General features: G+C 43.2%; 5 protein-coding genes across 7 annotated transcripts in view; 3 read left to right on the top strand and 2 right to left on the bottom strand.

The window, feature by feature from the left end:
* Window positions 1–6,497: 6,497 nt before the first annotated feature.
* LOC135159793 (piggyBac transposable element-derived protein 4-like) lies at window positions 6,498–10,217 on the bottom strand. Of its 2 annotated transcripts, none has more exons than XM_064115832.1 (2): window positions 10,077–10,215; window positions 6,498–10,010 (listed from the first exon to the last, which is right to left on the bottom strand). In XM_064115832.1, exon 2 carries the CDS (start codon window positions 9,977–9,979, stop codon window positions 8,276–8,278), a length of 1,704 nt encoding a protein of 567 aa, XP_063971902.1. In that variant the 5' UTR covers window positions 9,980–10,010; window positions 10,077–10,215; the 3' UTR covers window positions 6,498–8,275. The 2 variants fall into 2 exon arrangements, with proteins under 2 accessions (XP_063971902.1, XP_063971901.1); XM_064115831.1 differs by having other exon boundaries at window positions 6,499–9,995; window positions 10,077–10,217.
* An 86-nt stretch (window positions 10,218–10,303) lies between these two features.
* On the top strand, window positions 10,304–11,380 carry LOC135172591 (uncharacterized). The gene is made up of 3 exons (XM_064138736.1): window positions 10,304–10,337; window positions 10,494–10,572; window positions 10,891–11,380. Exons 1-3 carry the CDS (start codon window positions 10,304–10,306, stop codon window positions 11,378–11,380), a joined length of 603 nt encoding a protein of 200 aa, XP_063994806.1.
* Window positions 11,381–12,022: 642 nt separating this feature from the next.
* Window positions 12,023–13,303, top strand: LOC135172590 (protein NYNRIN-like). Its single transcript, XM_064138735.1, has 3 exons — window positions 12,023–12,574; window positions 12,729–12,993; window positions 13,047–13,303. The coding sequence occupies exons 1-3, from the start codon at window positions 12,023–12,025 to the stop codon at window positions 13,301–13,303; spliced, it is 1,074 nt and encodes a 357-aa protein (XP_063994805.1).
* Window positions 13,304–18,079: 4,776 nt separating this feature from the next.
* Window positions 18,080–18,489, top strand: LOC135159791 (uncharacterized). Of its 2 annotated transcripts, none has more exons than XM_064115829.1 (2): window positions 18,080–18,171; window positions 18,273–18,489. In XM_064115829.1, the coding sequence occupies exons 1-2, from the start codon at window positions 18,080–18,082 to the stop codon at window positions 18,487–18,489; spliced, it is 309 nt and encodes a 102-aa protein (XP_063971899.1). The 2 variants fall into 2 exon arrangements, with proteins under 2 accessions (XP_063971899.1, XP_063971897.1); XM_064115827.1 differs by having other exon boundaries at window positions 18,258–18,489.
* A 1,053-nt stretch (window positions 18,490–19,542) lies between these two features.
* Window positions 19,543–21,957, bottom strand: part of LOC135159790 (pancreatic triacylglycerol lipase-like) — a 42,607-nt gene continuing 40,192 nt past the window's right edge. Inside the window, exons 5-6 of the mRNA XM_064115826.1 lie at window positions 21,423–21,680; window positions 19,543–21,354 (exon numbers count right to left, since the gene is read on the bottom strand). Of these exons, the coding sequence (XP_063971896.1) occupies window positions 21,299–21,354; window positions 21,423–21,680 (314 nt within the window). The 3' untranslated portion in view covers window positions 19,543–21,298. The remainder of the gene's footprint in view (window positions 21,355–21,422; window positions 21,681–21,957) is intronic.

Here is a 21,957-nt window from a genome sequence, read left to right as displayed (position 1 = left end):
AATTATACATCTGATAGACAATTCAATGGTTTTGAAACCGACTTGTATTCCTCCTTCTTCTTTATTTTGTTTCCACTCGACAACGAAATCAGCAAAAAAATCTCGCGCAGAGGCCAGTTTTTTCGTTCCACGGTAAATTCCAATCATAATGGGCGTGGATTTTTCTATGTTCACAACTCGTATTTGGATAGGCCACATATTGATAGTACCCTGATGGTCCATATTTGCACCATCCGTGCTAATATCTACATCAAGATTGTCGGGTATGGGAGAAGCCATGCGGGTTAGATATTCCTGAAACTGAGTGGCGATTCCAAGATGTAAATATTCTCCTGGAGATACTATACGAAGATCAATCTTATTCCGTGGAGTCCGAACCAATGTCCGATGATCCGCAGGTAGATCTTGAAAGCATCGATGAGTGCGCAATAGTTTCAGTATGGCCGTTCCTTTCGATTGTTCTAACTTGAACTTGATGAAGAGATTCATCAGCTTTTCGCGAAATGTGAGATCCTCGCCGTCTGAAGAAGAATATTCATCCCAATGCTCATCATCACTATCTGAATAATACCAATTATCATCATCACTATCTTCACTATCACTATAATAGAGCCTTTCGAGCAATGGCCTTTTGGCGCGATTCTCCGGATTCGATGACATGAAGATGTACAAATCACTCTGAAGAAAAAGCGGAAAAATGCAAATGCGCGCACTTTACTCTGACATCTGTCTGAAATTGAAAGCGGGTTCTCACTGGACTGCTTGTGATCTCCTCTCTTAGCTACCTGTTTGCATCCCAGTATCGCCTTATTGGCTGACCTCTAAATTGTGATGTCAGGTAGCCCCTTTTTGACAGAAACTTCTGTAGGGGTTCGAGCGATTATTACTCAAACTATTTTTGTCGGAAATTTCAATTCATAGTACAATATTATCCAAAAACATAGTAAAAATCTGGCGTGGCCCGGCTAACGGAGTGTTAATCAACAGATATTCACTCGATAAAATTTTATCTGATGATTCCCACCCTGATTCAAAACTTCATTTCTCCCCCTCTAATTGAGATCAACGGATGAAACCAACGCCACTGGATTGATCAATAAATTTACAATTAATGATTGTGGTTTCATTCCTTAATTTCAATTAGGCCCCAGGAATGAATCGTTAAGCACGCGGTCTAACGCCAACGAGTTCTCCGGTGCCAAGTGAGGCCAGCAATAACCCCACCATTGAAAAATTCATTTTCTCTCCCTCTAATAGAAATGAAGGAATGAAACCAACGTCACTCGATTAATCATTAAATTTTCAATAACTAACAGTGGTTTCATTCGTTAATCTCAATTTGGGCCCGAGGAATTAATTTTTAAACACGCGGTCAAACGTCAACGAGTTCTGCGGTGCTAAGTGAGGCCGGAGGTAATCCCCCCAATGAAAAATTAATTTCTCTCCCTCTAATGGAGATGGAGGGTCAAACCTCACGTGGATGACTAGCGGAAGAGTCATGCGTCACGAGGGCACTAAGGGATCGGTCAAGTGTCACAAACGTCACGAGGGTCACTCGGGTGCGAGTGAAACCGCACGTAGGTCGCTAGGGGCTGGGTCAAGCATCACGAAGAGCACTAGAGGTTAGCTCAAGTATCACAAGGCATACTAGGGGGTCCGTCAAGAGTCACTGGGGTAACTTGGGGGAGAGTCAAACCCCACTCGCGTCATTAGGGTGCTGGTCATGCGTTGGAAGGGGCACTAGGAGGTCGGTCAACTGTCACGAGGGGCACTAGGGGGTTGGCCAAACATCACACGCGTCATGAGGGCAAATTGAGATTAAGGGATAAAACCACTGTTAGTCATTGAAAATTTGATGATTAATCGAGTGATGTTGGTTTCATTCTTTCATCTCTATTAGAGGGGGAGAAATGAATTTTTCAAGGCGGCGATTACCTCCGGCCTCACTTGGCACCGGAGAACTCGTTGGCGTTTGAGCGCGTGTTTAAAAATTCATTTCTCAGGCCCAAATTTAAATTAAGGAATGAAACCACAATCATGAATTGTAAATTTATTGATCAATCGAGTGTCGCTGGTTTCATCCCTTGATGTCAATTAGAGGGGGAGAAATGAAGTTTTGAATCAGAGGGGGGGGATGGTTATTGTATATTCTCGCTTGACGCCGCCTAACTGAAGGGCGTCAGGCTGCATTTTTGAAAACTAATTCCTCCCCTCCCAATTGGGATTAACAAACGAAAGCATTGTCATTTATAATGACTTTAATGATCAATCGAATGGCGTTGGTTTCATCCCTTGATCTTAATTAGAGGGGGCAGTATTAATTTTTACATTAAGGGCGAATTTGCTGACTTAATCGGCGCTTGAACTGAAAAGCTTCCCTCAACGCCGTTCGGATAGTCGGCACGGCTCGCCCTGCCTTTCAATTCCCCCCACTTACGTGACCCTTATGGAAAAATTATTGTTATGAGCGGATGAATCAGTAATATTTGGTATTTTATGATAATTTACTCGGAAGGAAAGGCTCACAACAGGCAAGAAAATAATGCGACTACCCCCCTGCTGCTGGAACTCATCAAGTTTCTCTCTAAGCCATCGGCACCTCAACCCCGGGAGTGAGAGCAGGTACGGCAACAGTGAGGCACGTTTCAGAAGTCAAGGCCAATCGACTTGCATAGGCAAGACAAGGACAATAGAGTGCACCGGAGTGGACTGGAATATTAAGCAGGAACAAAACGCCTTATCTTCGAAACACTATCGTGTGTAGTTTTCAATCATTTTTTTTCAGATGAGAATCACGATATCGCCCCCACCCCCTGGATTATTTCTCCTTGAAAACTCTCTACACAGGCTTTATTTTACTTTTCTCCTTTAAAAATTTTGTCAAAGCACATGTAAGTTCTATGGCTGATTAATCGCTTTGGAACGGCTCTTCTGTGATAGGAAATAGAAGGTGCGACCGAAAGGTTACATTGTAAGTGACTTTTGCGAAAGCAACAAGGAATCGCACGAAGAACGGAATGCAAAACTCACGTAAGGAGGCACATTTTACACAAAAGGTCTAGGCTGTAGCCTCACAGGTACGATGCACCTGCCTACCCCCAGTTTCATTTACTAATGAAGGGAGGAAATTTTCATCCGAACTATCTACTTTGCAACTGTACAGGTTACATCGTACACTTGTCAACCCTCAGTGCTGTTCACTGCAGCCTTCCAATATCATTCCAAACTCGCAGGTAATTCACTAGTAAGTGAGGACCTCTTATTTGTCAGGTAGGCCTGGACTCATTATGCCAAAATATAGTGAAAGAAAGATTGTTGGCATACAAAATCCATGAACCAAACCGATAGACCATTATTTCATTCACTTTTATGTGGATCATGTTTATGACTGCTTTGGGCATCCCTTCGGGAATGGGTATATAAAGACACGAACGAAAATATTGGGACACTTTTCGAACGTCAACGATGCACGGAACATCGAGAGTGAGAAAACCCCCTGCGAAACATGGAGATTACATTGATCTTCCAATGACGTCATCAGAGGAAGAAGTGACGACATCAAGAGTAGCACCAGAAGCCTATATCCCTCTGGCCGAATTGAGGGGAGAATCATTAGCGAAAGCGGTGGAGCAACCTTTCGATCCCATCTGGCGGAGGCCACTGTCCCCTGCCCTTCCATCAGCGAGCAGCACCACCGGAACTTCGCTAACGCTTCTTCAAGGTAGTGCATCAACTTCATCACCTTCAGCAGCAGTGAACATCAGAAATAGCCCAGTTACCATACCTGTGACCAATATGGCCCCAGGGACAGGATCGATTCCTGTTGCGTTCCCACAGTTGCATTATCACCCGTTTATGCAAGAAGTCGTACCTCAACGGCAGCCTCAGTGTTGTACTCAGGACATATCTGACGACGATTTGGTGGAACGCGTTGAAGCAAAAGTAAAAATTGCTGTTAGGGATGAGTTCCGAAGGGAGAGGCATTATATCCAGAAGCAAACCCAAAAACCCCGTTTTCTTTCTCTCAACTCTTTCGACGAGATAAAGGCCATGGATGAGATCACCCCAGCAATGGAGGACCACTTTGTTCAATGGGTGTTGTTTAACTGCGGAAAAAATCAAATCCCAAGGAGACTAGCATCATCGCTATTCGAAATAACAATAGCTTCGAAGGAATTAATCATGGAACTCACAATAACCAAAGAAATGGCAGGCAAAAACAATTTGAAGGACAATAAATATTGTGAACTGTTAATCACAGTGCTGAGAGTAGCTCAGGAGAACTTAGCAGGCTTGTTTTCGGCCGCTCTTCGCCACATTTTGACGGAAGGACTGAAAACTCGGAAAAATAGTAAAGAGTGGAAAAATCACTAAAACCCATATAAATCAATCGGCTCTTTTCAGAGTCATAAAAAAGTTCTAACGTATGAATTCTTTATTTTCCATGCTGACAGCTGATTTTCTTTTACACAGCATCCATTATATAGCAATGAAAAAAAAAATTATTATATATTATAGCCGACACTTCGCACAAGTACTAAGGTGCTGCCCGCTTTGGCCCCACCCCAGATAATTTATCTGTCATAGCTGAAGAAACAAAATTATGAAACAAAAAATTTGTATGTTTACATGACAAACAATTATTGTTGCAAACTTTTTCCCCAATCTGCAACCGTTTCCGTGATATGATCGTTCGAACTATTCCATTGCTCTCATACATAAATAGACTCAACTACAAGGTAAAAAAACCGACTTCAAATTCGGATCAAGGACCAGCGAAAACGTAAATTTAAACGATGAAATTTCTTTTTTCTGTTTTCTTTGTAGTACATACTACCAAAGGGCTTACGTATTGACTACTATCTATATTCCCAATCGAAAAAGTGGCTTAAAACAACTTTTTGGTGGGTGCAAATGTTTGTGAATTTTTTCATACTTTCAGATTAATATAAAAAAATCTAGAAAAAATCGGGGTCCGTTTTTCATTTAGCAAAATTATTACAAAAGTTATGAAACAGGGCTGCTAAATGAGTTAGATGAATAGAAAAAGAAAAACAGGATGACGAGGGAAGAACAATGGATGAGAAATAATTGGAAAAATCGCCAATACCGCTGCGTCCACCCGTTTACTCAGGCAGTCCGCCTGCAACTAACGCGCTGGTGTATCGACCGCCGGCGACCAGCACGTGGAGATTCGAAAAATTGACCCTACGCCATCTACTGGAAGGTTTTCAGAGCAAAAGGTCATAAAGCAATAGTAGTAAAAGGCTTATCAGGGGCCTAAAGATGGACCCTTTGATAACGATACTTTTTTTTTAATCTCCCTCATAATCTCCCAACGACAGCGCTGGCTATCTGGGTTCCTTCATGAATAACAAAAAAATTATTAATTGAAGATAATAAAAAAATAATTAATTGAAGATAATATTAATATAATTTATATAATTATTAATATTAATATAATTTATTTAAATTACTAACATGATTAATATTAATATAAGTAATTAAATATAAAAATATAATAATTACATTTATGGAGACTTGAAAAATACGATGTACTTACTGATGACTTGGTAGTATGTGATACTGTAGTGTCACTTTCGGTGCACAAGGTTGATCACTTTGATCTTCTAAGTTATCACTATTACCCATATTTTATTGTCAAAAATTAAAATAAAAAATTAAATAAAACGCAGGTTATGTGTACCGTAGTAAAAAACAACGTCGGACTGAGTGAGAAGCCACACCGTACACCCTACTACATATAAAATATATACAGGGTGTCCCAGAATTGAACGTCCAGACTTTAAACTTAAGTGGGGGGTGAAATTCTGGATCGAAAAGTCCTGAGCGACTGTTTGATCAGACGCACCCTCTTCAAGTTATTCAGGGTTGAAGTTGGACGAATCAGGGGAGGGGAATACCCGGTCGCACGACGGTGAGGAAAAGGTTCGAGTGTGGTGGTGTCCCCACCATACCGTACTACTCCCCTGCGGCGGCAGAAAGGGATGATTGGCGGTGGCGGGTAAAAGGGAGGGGAGGGAAATGAAAAAAATGAACACCCAAAAAAAAAATCATCAGCGATTGAGCATTTTTTTTCTCCTTCGCTGAAAGAAAAAATGAAAATCTCATACAAGGCCAATGGGGCTTTAAAAAATTAAATCGCCGGGTTTTTTTTCCCAGCGCTGTAATTTTCAACGCTGTTTTTTCTCCTTTTCGATTAGATTAAGAGATGTAATGGGCCTCAATCGATGGGGAATTTATTCCTCCATCGAATGCCCTTGGTTTCATCCCTTGGCATTAATTAGGGGAGGAGTAAATAATTTTTATGTAGCGGGCGGGTGTTCATTTTTTTCAACCCCCCCCCTCTTACCCACCGCCGCCAGTCATCTCTTTCTGCCGCCGCAGGGGAGTAGTGCGGTATGGTGGGGACACCACCACACTCGCATGTTTTCCTCACCGTCGTGCGAGCGGTTATCCCACGCCCCTGATTCGTCCAGCTTCAACCCTGAATGAGTTGAAGAGGGTGCGTCTGATCAAAAAGTCGCTCAGGACTTTTCGATCCAGAATTTCATCCCCAACTTAAGTTTAAAGTCTGCACGTTCAATTCTGGGACACGCTGTATATGTATACCTCAGTATGGCGTTCACTCTACTACACATAACCTAAGAGTTTTTGTAATCATTGTGTTTTAGTTCTAGATAAAAGAGCGATAAGTTTTGAGAGAGTTTAGTTTAGTTTTTTTTGTAAGAGTGTGTATTTAGAAATTTAAGTGTCAAATATCGACGAATGTTTGGGTCGTACAACGTGGGACGCATTAAAGCGTGAACAGGGTCAGGAGTGCAGGAGTGTGGTCCTGAGTGTGAATGCACTCATTGTTTAGGACAAAGATTGCCTTAGTTTTGCAAGTGAGACCTTTGTGTAATTAGTTTTAAGAGAGGGAAATAGAGTAAGGAAACAACAGGCCTTTTTGGAAGGGAGATCGGTGGAGAAGTTAGTTCGTCGCGAGATCTCGAAGGAGTAACACAGAGCAGATCATTAAATCATTTTCACGTGTTCTTTTATATTTTCTGTATAAGTTTTAATGAAAATAATTGTTATTTAATAATTCACAAAATACTCTAACCTTCGATCCTACATTAGTATACCGTGGCGACCCGTCGCCACGCCAACGATTCGGTTTACTAGTGAGCCTATAGATGTTTCACATCAAAAACGAAAGAGCCAGCATACCCTTTACCACAAATGGGGTCAATCTTATCGCAATTTTACCAGGCAAAAATTATTTCCACCTTAGATATGAGTGAGGCGTTTCATCAAATACTAATGGCAAAAGAGAGTCGAGAATATACTGCTTTTGTTGTTGAAGGTAAAGGCTTGCTTGAGGGGGTTCGGATGCCCTATGGTTTGACAGGAGTGCCATCAACATTCCAATGTCTTATGGACAAATTCAAAGACGAATAGGGGAGATTATTATGGAGAGGAAATTGCCAAATTATTGGATAGAGAAAGTTTTCGTTCATCTAGACGACTGGATCGTAGTTAGCGAAAATCTAGACCAGTGTCTCGCAAACTTTTTTAGTCTGCGGCACGCTAACTGAGGGATTTTTTTTCCGCGGCAAACTAAGCTAAATGAATTTTCGGAAGAAAACGTATATTTAAAAATAATTTTAAAAAATTGTTTTACAAATAGGTACATTAATTAATATTTGGTACAATAGGAAGGAACGTATTTTTATTTTAAGCTTAATGTGATGGATGGGCTTGTTTCTGGGAACAAATTTGCATTATTCGTGTTTCGAAGTTGGACAAACACACTCGCATCTCTCCATCAATCATCTGAAGTCGCTCACGTTTTTTAGATTTAATTTCAGTCAATGAAGAAAATGCAATTTCGCAGAGATAAGAGGAGCCAAATGGTAACAAACTTCGAAGAGCTTTCATGCTCAATTCTGGATATTGATTTTGAAGAGAGATCCAAAACGGTACGTTGAGTGGGGGAAAATCCACGCCAGTGCCTCTCTAACCAATTCACCCTCCCTTGTGCATCTTGTTGTTACGACAAAGTTTGGGAGGGCAAATACGAGTACCTGCGTTCTGGCTAATTTAGTTAACACTATTCCTACCGACACTTCACGTATACCTATTCCTACCGCGGCTGGTCAAATGAGCGGTCTTTCACAACTTATATTTTTCAATATTGAATGCAGACCAATAGCCAGCTTACCAGTATAAAAATATATTTTTTTTTATTCATGAGTACATAATCTACATTTTATTCGTTTTCGTCGCATTTTTTACAAATGGGCTTCTCAACTGTACATTTTCCGCATACGTACTTTTTACATTTTAGACAGATTTTGTTCGTCTTATCATCTTTACAATACCTTATCTGACATGTTTTCCGTTCACGAGAACCTGTACTTGTACTTGCGATGGGTATTGGTTGATTTTTTTTGCCGAGCTCTTGTTGGTATTCGATGGCAAGTTCTTCTGCCAATTGAAATAGAAATTCCTGTCTTGTAATTTCTCCTCCCGTAGTTTCTTTATATAACACCCATGCATTTATCCCGGCTAAATCCAAGATATTAAAAAATACTTGTAAAGGCCATCTCCGAGATTTAGATTTTACCGAATAATTTCTGGCCATTTGGTCGGTCACATCTACGCCAAACTTGGTGCTATTATATAATTGAATTGTCTCCGGTGTTCGGGTGTCATTTTTTTCAATTTGTACGGAGTTGTGCATTGACCTGAGAATTCGAACTTTCTTTCTTGGTTTGGCTTTGTAAACTGTCAACATACAATTATTTGAGCGATAGAGTTTGGTTGAAAAAAGTGCCATGTCGTCATTTTTCAGTTTTGCCAGTCTTGGTAGCTCTTTTCTATTTGCTCTAATTGTCCCGACAATCGTAGTTTTTCTGGCTAAAAGTTTTGTTGCTAAAGGTAGGCTTGTAAAAAAGTTGTCCGTGGTTATATTTCTTCCACATCCTACATACGGTTTTGCTAATTTCATAGTGACAAACTCTCCAAGAGGAACTGAGGGTTCTCTACTTTCATCTTTTCCCAAATATGGAAAGCCGTTTATTATATATTTGCTACGCACATCGGATGCTAACCAGAATTTTATACCAAATTTGTCCGGTTTATTGGGCATGTATTGAGTAAATCTACACCTTGCTTTCGTTGGAAACAATTGTTCGTCAATAGTAATATATGGTCCTGGTTTATAACAATTTTGACTGTTGTCAATAAACTTGTACCAAACTTCGGAAATTATAGCAAATTTATCGGTTTGTAACCGTTGGCTTCGTTGATTTCTGTCGTCAAATCGAATAAATCTCATAATCTCCGTAAAGTCATGTCTACTCATAGTATTTGAGAAAAAAGGCGGGCCCCACTTTTTATTCCATAGAAGTGCTATATCTATATTCTTAGCCTCATATGCGCCGCGTGCATACAGAATTGCAAAAAATGCATATAACTTTGCAGTAGACAGTTCCCATTTATATCCCAACACTCTAAATGCCTCTGCCTCTGTGCACTTTCTTATAAGTTCGATTATATTCTTATCAATTATCACAGAAAATGCCGTCCTAACTTCGCCTTTCATAATATTACGTTTACTGTACCCAGTCGGGCCTGATGTTTCCCTAAAAATATTATGACCAGGTGCTCTTCCAGGATAAGACCCTATTTTTACTTCCTGCCAAACAGTTCCGTGCATCGCAATTTCGCTTACTTCTTCCTCATTCTCACTATCGGAACTAACTAAAAATCTCCTTCTCTTTCGTCGTCTATGTACGTTCGAAATATTCTCTTCGTTCTCATCGGTGTTCGAATCTGTTTCAAGTGGATCATAATTTTCCGTATTGTTATTTTCCATATCCAGAATTTCCTGATCATCTTCAGAACATTCCGCATCGATATCATTTATTCTCCCTAATAATACATTCGCACTCCTCAAACGTCTTGACATTTTGGGGACAAATATTCTACAAAAATAAAAACTAAAATATGAAAATGTAAATCAAAATAGATAAAAAAAAGAATAAAAGATAAAATGTGAAACTTACTGCGACGTATTGTTAGTCTTGTTCACTATTTTGAAAATGGCACTTATAACACGTAATACGATATAAAATATTACAAAATAATAATAAAAGATTGCCAAGTATGCTCTTTGTGACTTTCACGTTCGATGCACTCTGTTCGTGTCGCAAGACTATACTGATTTGAATTCGTGAGAAGACGTCTATACATTTCCTTCAGTTACAAGTTTATTTATTTTACGTCATAGTAGATGAGATGGCGTAGAACATTCGAGGATCTTGACCGTATCGGATATCAATCAAGCAAATAAACACCGCTAGCCCGATAGTCGAGCGAGAACTGTAAACACTTGGAAGTGCCGTAAACCAATTTCTGGAAGGCACTTATCGGATAAAATCGTGTCATAACTACATTACCTTTCGTTTGTAACGACTTTATAGTTTTGGCATTGAGTCTTAGAGAGAAACTCTTACAAAAATGTATAAATCGTACTACCGGTCAAATGACCGTTCGTGGTAGGTAAGACAGACTACAAATTTTTCTCGGAAAATAAACAATAGAAAAATAAGTGAATATTGAAAAATATAGCATACATATATATGAGGAAAAGTCGTAAAGTTTAAAGGCGATTCACATACGTTGAATGTAGGAAATTCCAAATGAAAATTTAAAAACGGTCATTTGACCGGTCCTGGTAGGAATAGTGTTAAAGTTAAATGACTACTTTTTGGGTAATTTTATAGTTATCAGAAATTTGTTTTTAGATTAATCTCAGAATATCTAGTGCAACTTGGAAAATCTTTTGCGGCACACTTAACATTCTCCCGCGGCACACAGTTTGCGAGACACTGATCTAGACGAACACCTTAAATTATTATCAATTCTGTTGGAGGTCCTACGAGAAGCAAAATTGACAATCAATCGAGAAAAGAGCAGTTTCGCGTGTCGGAGTGTTAAGTATCTCGGATACATTATTAATGAACACGGGATGCGGCCGGACCCCGGGAAAATTCAACCAATAACTAATTATCCTGTGCCGCGCGATCGCACTCAGCTTCGGCAATTCAACGGAATGGTTAACTGGTACCATCGACACTTGAAAAGTATTGCTAAGGTCCAAGGACCATTAAATAAATTAACAAGTCCTAAACATCCATGGCGATGGACTGATGACGAACAGAAAGCTTTTGATGAAGTGAAACAATCTCTGATAGTCATTCCGCGCTTGTGCGTGCCGGTCCCGGGTCAACCGTTTATCCTGTATACAGACGCTAGTGATTTTGGATCAGGGGCAATACTAGTACAGAAGGACCTGGAGACAGATTAAGAATTACTTATCGAAGTACTGAGTCGTCCATTGCGGGGGGCCGAACTTCATTACACGACTACCGACAAAGAATGTCTTGCAGTCCTGGGGGCAGTCGAAAAACTTCGCTGTTACCTCGAGGCGATGAAATTGAAAGTCGTTACTGACCGCCAGGCTCTGTTGTGGCTATACAGCTTGAAAAATCCGGTAGGCCGACTCGCTCGATGGGCAATTTATTTATTACAGCATGACCTAACAATCGAACATAAAGGGGGTACAACAAACGACGCGCCAGATACTCTTTCACGCATGTTCGATATCAATGTTGATCCGCTAGGATGGGAAAAAATTGTCGAAGAAACGATTAAAAGTCGAATTCAATTAAATTCTATCTGTGACCAAAGTTGGTACGAGACCAAACGTGATTTGGTAGAGAAGAGCCCACGTAGACTCCCCGAGTGGAAAATAGAAAATAATGAAATGCACTACTATCGACCTGATTACGCGAAAGCCATTCTTGATGATGAGAACCCCTGGAAGCTCGTTATAAAAGCAAATCAAGTACTGCAAGTCCTTAGAGAAAATTATGACGAGCCCCAGGCAGGACATTTTGCCAGGGATAAGACTCTAGATCGTCAACGACAAAATTATTATTGACCAGGAATGACCCAGGAGGTAAAACGGTACGTGAATGACTGCGAAATATGTATGCGAGTCAAAAATAATCAGCACCCTATCCATGGACCAATGTCATCGCGACCGACTCAAACTCCCTGGACGAAGTTCGCAATAGACACAGCAGACATGACAACTAGGTCGAAAAAAGGAAATTTCCATATCGTAGTTGTTCAGGATTTAGGGAAGAAATATATCGAGTTGTTTCCCACGCGTGATAAAAAAGCTACAACAATAGTAAAGATTCTAGAGTCGGTATTCGAACGCTGGGGCACTCCCAGGACTTTAATTTCTGATAACGGCAAGGAATATTGCAATATAGATGTCTCAACTCTCTTGTTCGCTAGAGGAGTTATACATCATACGACTCCCATAAGCCATCCACAATCAAATCCAGTGGAACACGTGAATAGGACAGTGAAGCCAATGATAAGCGCATTCATTAAAGATCACCAGAGCGAATGGGATATAAATTTATGGAAATTTCAGTTGGCCTACAATACCTCATGCAGTACCTCATGCAGAAACACGAGTTTGCCCGTTTTATCTTAACCACGGTCGAGAAGCTACAACAAAGCGAGAAATTTGTAACAATAACGATCCATTACCACAAAATGAGGCTTAAAACCAATGGGTGGAGAGAATATCGAAGATCGATGAGTTTCGACATGAAATTGAATTGGTTCTAAAAAAGACAAAGGATAAACGTTTAGCTAAAAAGAATCGGAATGCGGCTACCCGGGTTAGAATCCAAGTGGGTTCTGAAGTCTATTACCCTAATAAAAAATTGAGTAATAAAATAGAAAACTATAATGCTAAAGTGGCTCATCGCTGTCGAGGTCCCACGATAATTGATAAAATATTGGGTCCAATGAAAGTAGAATTAGTCGATAAAACCGGTAAAAAAGTAGGGAAATACTATGTAGCTGACCTAAAATTTCCGCGACGTAGTCTTAGACGTATTGGAATGTGCTCACACTCAATGCGGTATCATGAAAACAACCTTGCACAGGTTATGATGAAAACAACCTTGCACAGGTTATGGTTTTCGGAAACCTCGCATGGCCTATTAATCTACTCTACTTACATGATAACAAACACTTAGGCCATTACCCACTGCCAAGGGGGGGTTTGGAAAAATCCATACTGTCGACCAGTTCGGATGGGCGAAAGACACTTAGCAACCATGACGGCGCCGGGTCACAAGTGACCGACGCAGGCTTGGCTCCCACGGGGAACATTCTGGGTGTTAGGGATAACAAGAAATAGAATAGAAGAAGAGGAAGAAAAGAGAATACCTTTCTTGGCTTGGTAGCGCGCTGCTCTTTCCCGCAGTAAAAGGTCCACAAGAAGAACTCCCGCCGCTGTGCAGAGTCCTCCGTGTGAAGCCGTCCTCTACGCGCCAGTAACTGTCAGCAGCGTGCTCCTCTCAGCGGTGCGGAGTTTCCTCCAGTCGTGCGGAGTGCACCGTTCCACCCACGACTGGAGCGGCGCTCTCTTCTGCGAATTGCATGGCAGGACAATTGCCTTTGTCTTGCTCTTCGAGAGTTCGAGCTTCGCTGATGCGCACCACGGCGAGGTGTGGTCGACGACGGCTCGGCCTATCCTTTCTAACTCCTTACGCGAGTCGGCCGATACGACTGCGATAAGGTCTACCGCGTACGCGACCTCGATTGCGTCGAAGTTCTGTTCGATGCTCTTGAGGAGGCCATCAAAGATGAGGTTCCAGCAAGCGTGGCCGAGGACTGATCCTTGCGGACAGCCCCGGGTGGCCGGCTTGGAAAACTGTTGGTCGCTCCAGCCGATCTTGACGGTCCGATTGTCGAAGTAGCTCCGGAGCACTGCAAAGACATTCTTCGGACAGTCTCGATCCGCCAAAGACTGGAGGACTAGGGGCCACCACACGTTGTCAAAGGCTCCTGAGATATCGAAGAGGAGTCCAATGACGTACCTCTTGTCGTTACCGCGCTCGACTAATTCACGCAACTCTACTATGACGTCTTCCGTGGAGGGTCCAGGCAGAAAGCCATATTGACGTCCTGATATTTTGTCCTCGGTAAGGACTTTCGCCGACAGGATCCCGGGAAGGACCTTTTCGAAAAATTTCCCGGCAACCGACAAGAGGCAAATGGGACGGTACGATTTGGGGTTGGACACATCCTTCTGAACTCCTTTGAGGAGAGCACGGAGTGTGCCGACTTTCCAAACGCTGGGGAAAACGCCGTGCTTAAGGCAGGTGTTGAAAAGTCTATTAAAAATGTGAGGCGTCCTCATCACGGCGACTTTCAAGACCCTAACTTCTACTAAATCGCATCCTGGGGCTTTGTCATTCTTAAGGGTCTTTACGAGACCCTTAAGTTGGTCGTCCGTCAAGTCTCGTGCGTCCTCTGTCTGAACCCTTAGGTTCCTCACGCGTTCGCGCATGTCGGTCTGTTCCGGTGTGCCTTCGTTGGGGTCATCGTCGGATACGTATGTGTCCAACAGTACCTCAGCAGTCTGACGCATCGTAAGTGTCGTGCCATTCGCGGTTCTAAGTGTGCTGAGTACCGCGCCTACACGCAATTTATCAGCCGCGTGTTTGTAATGGAAGCCCCCGGGTTTCGCGTTGCATTCCGTCGTAATATATCCGCGCCAGTTATTTTCCTTGCACCTCCTAATTAGCCTGGTATACGACCACAGGACTACACGATACCTGCTGTTGCATACCAACATATATACCAATAGTACAGAAAAATTCAGAATTTAAACATTTATCATTTTTAGAAAAAAACAGACTGGCTAGGCGTAAAACTCCCCATAAATTATTTTAATCAGCCTGGGAAACTACTCGAAATCTCCGAAAAGCACGTACGGAGAAATTCTCTACAATAGTTTTTTTTGGTCAACTCAAATTTGTCCGGGTGGTCAGCATATGGGTGACACTCGTTGCGTTGCGAGAGCGCATCGGGCATAAGTGCATTTTCTCTTTTTTATATATGTCTTCCCTATCCCTCTGGTTGACCAATTCCAGCTCAGGAAATACTTTTTCGACCAATCAATTTTAGGAAAATCCCTTCCCACTCTTCGTGGTCAGGGCCAAGAACTTCCGTGTGAAACGTTTTCAAACTAGTCTACATCGAACCTTTCATGCAATCACTTCGCGCCTTAAATTTCACCTTTAAATCGGCCGAGTCAAGTCTTTAAATCTATTGAATTCAGCTCATGTTAGTCGTAGAATTCTAAAATTAAGAGAATATAATACTTATAAGACTAGTGTAGTTTAAAGTGTGTAAAGGAATTTAGTGACATTAAATAGTGATCCTTCGAGTGACTCAGGACATTTAATTAATTAAATACCTAAACCCTTTTAAAATCAAACGTAAAGCACCAAGTGAAAATATCGTAGCTTGGTTGTCTCAGTCCTTATCAATTTTAATAAAAATTACAGCTAAGGCGAGACACCTGCTCTGTTTAATTTTTCGCGCGTCAGGGTTAGTCTCCCTTCGGTAGCCGTTACGGAGACGACTGACCAGCTTGCATTTGCTGGTCAGCTCCTCGGTCCACCACGGATTCGCGCGATGGTAATTTTTACGGCGCGGCATCGAATTTTGCGAGGCTTTGGTGAGTACGTCACCCAGTACTTCTGGCATTCTCTCAACATCCGCTGAGGAATCCAGCGGATGGTCCGCGAGTTTCTCACGGGCATCCTCATCGAGGGTCGCCTCGAACTCTTCCCAGCCGGCCCTACGAACGTTGAACCGCATGGTAGAGCCCTCGCCGACTCCCGAATTATTGACGCGCTGTGAAGAACTCCGGATCGCTAGACGAAAGAAAACCGACGTGTGGTCATCGGTGGACCACTCGTCCTGCAACCTCCATGCACGTATGAATTTATACATGCCAGAGGTGGCCAGTGTGACGTCGATGAACGACGTACCTGCAGCACCCCTGAAGGTTGGGCCCTGCCTAGCATCATTCGTGACGCGGAGACCGAATGACTTGATGAGCTCACCCAGGAGGACACCAGGGTCGGTGGTCCGGGGGCTCCAAAGGGAGTGTTGGGCGTTGGCATCTGCCGCCACCAGAACGCGGCGACCCCTGAGACAGCGGAGGATCTTTTCGAGCTGCCTCAGGTGGACCTCTATGTCGTCCGAGTACTGAAAATAACTCGCGATGATGAAGAAGGACCCACCGGGGACGCGGGCTTTAGCACAGATGCAATGTGCTGTACTAAGTTGGGACACGTCAGCAATCTCCACGATGGAGTTGCACGCAACGACGGCCGCCCACGGTCGCTCCGTTGAGCTCGCGGCAATACATATTCCGAGTCCTAGGCCGTGGATGTCCCAGGTATTCGTTTCACGAATGGCATACAGCTCTTGAAGCAACAGTATGTCCAGACGTTCTTGGCGAACGAGCTGAAAGACCTCCCCGGTTACTGCAATTGAGCGGGACATATTCAATTGCAGTATTCTGACGTCGCGGGGAGGATGACCTATTGGAACGGGGGGTACCGGTGAGCCTCCGGTCGCGACGCGATGACTATCGATCCTGCTTAAGCTAACTTGGCACTCGCGAATCCTACCTAATAAATGAGTGGACTCACCGGTTGATGATCTTGAAGATCCAGGCGTTGGCTGGCTCGGCTGCTCAGTCAATCCCTCGTCCTCTGCGACGTCATCGTGAACAGCGCGAAGGCTGGAACCTTTCCCTCGTACGGAGGGCAGTACCCCGGCGCACGGCGGGCGACTACGAACCCTTAAGGGCACCACCCTCGTTGGGTCCCTCGTTGCAGTCGCCGAAGATGATTCTCTGGCATGCTGGGAAGCGATGCGCAGACTCCGCCGCACGACGGACGCATTATTGTGCCCCCCCGGAGATCCGATTGGGGGCAGCTGAGCCTCCGGAATTCTGTTGCAATAATGCCCTGCCATGGTTGAAGTAGTGTAACGACCCCGCAGACCCCGAGGCAAACTTGGTGTAAGGATTGAGATCCCCCTTTTAGGGGGGCTTCAATAATTATATCAAAGGGGGGTTCGGGTGCAGGGTGAATCCCTGTGCCCAGAGGGGGTTTCGGAGGGGGAGGGTCGCGAATTAGGTCGCGGTGGGGTGGGCCGGACTCCCAAATATTTGGAAAGTTTTGGGAAAGGGGTCGCGCCGTATGGGAAACATTTGGAGGGGCTGCGCGTGAAATCGTTTGGGAATCTTCCAGGGGGGTCGGGGAAGTTTTGAGAAGTGGTCGCGGTAATTCGAAAAACGCGTGGGAGGGCGAAATCGTCGAATGGGGGACGGGTAGACGCAGGGGTGGGGGTGACTTTGCGGTTCGTTGCGGACGTTGCGGACGTTGCGGACGTTGCGTTGCGTTGCGGACGTTGCGGTTCTCGCAACTAGTTCCAGCGATGCGTTAGTAGTCGGAACCTCCCGCGACGGTGGAGGCCGGCGAAAACGCGACGCCACACGCTACACACCACACGTCACCGGCGAAAACGCTACACTCACGCAAGCGGACATCGACCGAGAGAATAGGGAACGTTTCCGTCTCAGAGGCGTAAACAAGGCTAAGGAGAAGTCTCCCCTCTACGCTAGGGAACTCAAGAGCACTGACGACACTTCTGCTCTAGTAGCCCCTTCCGTAGCGCTATACCCTGCTGCTGTTCCAAAGGCCCCTACTTTTACTTCGTTTCTCCAGGAACACAATCTGGCCAAGGTACAACCGGATCCAGAGGGCAAGCCTCGGTATCTACTTGACGAGGCACAACTGAAGAACCACGTCACAGAGAGGGCCAAGCTCATGATCGCTAGGATGGACGGAGAAAAGGCTACCAAAGATACGCAACATACGTAACCCAGGTAGGCAAGCTCCATTCTGTCGGCTGCATAAATTGTGGCTCTCGAGTTCACCATTATAGCAAATGTTCACTCCCTCTACGACCTGGGTTCTGCCCTGCCTGTGGTACCCAAGGCTTCGACACCGAGAGACTGCATCTATCCCCATGGGGTAGAACACGAGAGGATGCTGGGACGCTGTGCTGGATGCATTAACGACCTCAGCCTGTACTGCCCAGAATGCCCAGACTGCGCTATAAGATGGCTTTGCTGATTGGCAGGGGCTTAATTATTCCACCTGGCCTGCCTGGCTTATACCAGAAAATCACAAGGTAATGGTAGGAGAAGGTGAGGGGACTTTGACAAAGTCGATTAAAATAAAATTCGACAACCCCGCTGATGCCCCTAACAAGATTAGACGATTTCTAATCAGGGAGAATGCTCTGATGAAGGCGCCGAAGATAGCAAATCGTAACATCCTATCTCCTACTAACCTATCAGAGGAGGAACGACGAGCGGCCATCAACGCTCTCAAGAGTCCCATTGTAATGAAGCATCTGGACGACATCACCCAGGAACGACCTGAGTTACGGGATAATGAAGGATACAAGGTCCTGATCCCGACCAAGTACAAGAAAACACCAAACTAAGAGTCGACTATCGAGACTACATGAAGATCTCGCTGGCTATCTCCTACCTCCTTTACTGATTATTATAACATATACTTTTCTTTTATGTGAGTTATCGCATTTTTCTCTTTGAAACAAGTATAATATTTTTCTCATATTACTTTTCCGTTCAAGAAACATTGTATCCTCCAGCCATTTGTTTATCAACTTCATTCACACCCGATAACCTTATGAATCGAGAGAGAGAAATGAGAAATAAAAATTCCTGTTTTTGCAGCCAACATCATTTTCTATAGTGGGCTAACAATTTCAGGATGGGGGCAGGAGCGTTACGAGGAAAATTGTCCACCGACGTGAGGGTCAAAGGAGGGAGATTGTAACAGGGGTTCCACGTCTAAATATCCAGTCGAAAATACCCAAACAAAAATCTCCAATGAAAAATGTCCAAAACAATAATATCCAAAACACAAATATCCAAATGCTATCAAATCCAATACAAAAGTTAGACAAATTTATTTGGAACTCCAATCCACCTTCTTGGATCTACAAACAGATCCAATGTTCGCGGATATATTTGCTTTTGGGTTTTTTACAATCGGATATTTTCGAATTGGATATTTTTAACTGGATATTTTGGGCTGGATATTTTCGACCGGATATTTAGACGTGCTCCCGTAACAGGAGGTATTGCTTTCCCCTCGCGACGGAGCGCTTTCCCTACTCCCGGAAATCTCCCCAGGTTACCGTAGGTTAAGTCCCGGGGATATATACGCACTATCCGTCTTTACGACGACTGCTAGGGACCCTAGCCACCCTCAAAGAGCGCATGGGTCAAAATATCGACCGAATTGCCCTGCAACAGGTCGTTCGATCGGGTTAACGATCCCTCTTGTCCCGATGTTACGTGTGTTAATACTTGTCTTGGCACTATACACGTGCATCTTTACACCACGTTTGTATTCTTGTAACTTGTAAGTTTGTTATATTGTGAAATTATTTATAATAGTGTAATACGTAGAGTCGATTTCCGAGGTGTAACGAGTGATCGAGTTAAACTGTCGACAATAAAGTAAGTTTTGATTTGTATAGTATTTCTGCTTTATTTCTCCTTTCGCCCTCTCTCTCTTTAATTTCTACTGGGTCTTCCAACTCTCACACCCGGAGATTGCCGGGAAACGTTGTTGGTTCCCGTTAAACCAACTGGCGCGCAATTTATTATTGTCAATTTGATTATTTAACGTTCCTTAAGGAAAATATCTGGAGCCCTGACAGCCCTTGACCCAGGCCGCGTCAGGTGAGGGTCTTTAGAAAGGTTGTTCGGAATGATGGATAAACTATAAATTATTGAAATAACAAAAGCCCTTGTCTCAATATATATAAGTGAATGGCGATTAGAATTTGATTTCCACTTTAACAGTTATCAGTGATCATAAGTAGAAAGCTTACAGACATATTCTCTGAGTTACAGTAGTACATAAGAAGAATAATTGTTAACTCATACAAATTATAATATAGTCCCCTTCTGCAGTTGATCAAAATGAAAACGTCGTATGTTCGTCAAAAACATGTGTTGCAGTCACGATTGAACAATCAAGAGAATGATTTTTCCATTAAATCTTTCAATGAATAAATTTTGTTTCCAGGATCATGATGAATTATTCTAAATGGTATACCCTATACAGGGTGTCCCACAATTGAACGTCCAGACTTTGAACTTAAGTTGGGGGTGTAATTCTGGACCGAAAAGTCCTGAGCGACTTGTTGATCAGACGCACGCTCTTCAACTTATTCAAGGTTGAAGTTGGACGAATCAGGGGCGTGGGATAACCGCTCGCACGACGGTGAGGAAAAGATGCGAGTGTGATGGTGTCCCCACCATACCGTACTACTTCCCTACGGCTGCAGAAAGAGATGACTGGCGGCGGTGGGTAAGAGGGGGGGCGGTTGAAAAAAATGAACACCCGCCCGCTACATAAAAATTATTTACTCCTCCCCTAATTAATGCCAAGGGATGAAACCAAGGGCATTTGATGGAGGAATAAATTCCCCATCGATTGAGGCCCATTACATCTCTTAATCTAATCGAAAAGGAGAAAAAACAGCGTTGAAAATTCCAGCGCTGGAAAAAAAACCCGGCGATTTAATCTTCTAAAGCCCCATTGGCCCTGTATGAGATTTTTATTTTTTCTTTCAACGAAGGAGAAAAAAAATGATCAATCGCTGATGATTTTTTTTTTTGGGTGTTCATTTTTTTCATTTCTCTCCCCTTCCTCTTACCCGCCGCCGTCAGTCATCTCTTTCTGCCGCCGCAGGGGAGTAGTACCGTATGGTGGGGACACCACCACACTCGAACGTTTTCCTCACCGTCGTGCGACCGGGTATTCCACGCCTCTGATTCGTCCAACTTTAACCCTGAATAAGTTGAAGAGGGTGCGTCTGATCAAAAAGTCGCTCAGGACTTTTTGATCCAGAATTTCACCCCCAACTTAAGTTTAAAGTCTGGACGTTCAATTCTGGGACACCCTGTATACAGCTGACTTGCAGAACCAACAGACTCAGGGTGACGCTGAGGCAGTTTATGAAGACCGCGGGATAGTTTAGGATAACACATACTTCCCATCCCCCAAGCCACAGATTTTACAAATCCTTATAGGTCATAATCTTTAATATCAATTTAGAAAAATTCTCGTAGACTCATACCAATTGATCTTATAACATAGGCATAATAGTTTTTGATTACAAAAATAATCAATGTGTCGCCAATACATCATTTTTCTCCGCAATTGAAACACGAAACACGAGAGAGCACGAAATGCTGAGTTCAGTACCATCAGGGAGATTCCGTTAGTATCTTCTTAATTTTCTCCTGGTCAGAAGCTTGAATTACTGAAAGAAATAGATCTTTATAAATGCAGTCATTTCTAATAGCCTGATGAATAAATGTTGATAATTACCATTATACGGCTTTTGACCAGCTGCCGGAACAAAATAAACACCCCCCGAGTCCTCATTTTCAATAGCCGCAAGGATGCCCATGGTTAGACAGTGCCGTCTACAACTATTCGTATAGAGAAAATCTAATGCCGACGGCAAATCATTACGCTCCCATTTGATTCCTTTCAACGGTGGCCCTTCGCCTGCATTCACCAACTCCAAAGATTGGATAAAATAACGTGGTGCTTTTGTATGACTACAAGCAGCTGTGAAAACACCTGTAAAATGAATTACTTTATTATTTATTCAATTCTATCAATGTTCAGTATGATTCGAAGCAAACAGTTTCTACCTGGCTATTCGTTAATGGCTTTAAGCATACCCGAGCGGAAATTCGGATCAGGTGGCCGGAAGTTGAGAAATTGACCCAATCTCACCGAGGCATTATTCGATTAGTCCTCATCGCGAATTGATCCCGTGTTAATGTACCACGAGTACGACGCGTCGCGTATTTACGTTCCGTGACAGTGCTAATTGTGTTTATCTGCGAGTTTA

The sequence above is a fragment of the Diachasmimorpha longicaudata genome, chromosome 2, assembly GCF_034640455.1.
Source record: "Diachasmimorpha longicaudata isolate KC_UGA_2023 chromosome 2, iyDiaLong2, whole genome shotgun sequence".
Lineage (NCBI taxonomy): Eukaryota > Metazoa > Arthropoda > Insecta > Hymenoptera > Braconidae > Diachasmimorpha > Diachasmimorpha longicaudata.
The sequence above is the reverse complement of the archived record's forward strand: the minus strand, read 5'-3'. Positions and strand labels throughout refer to the sequence as shown.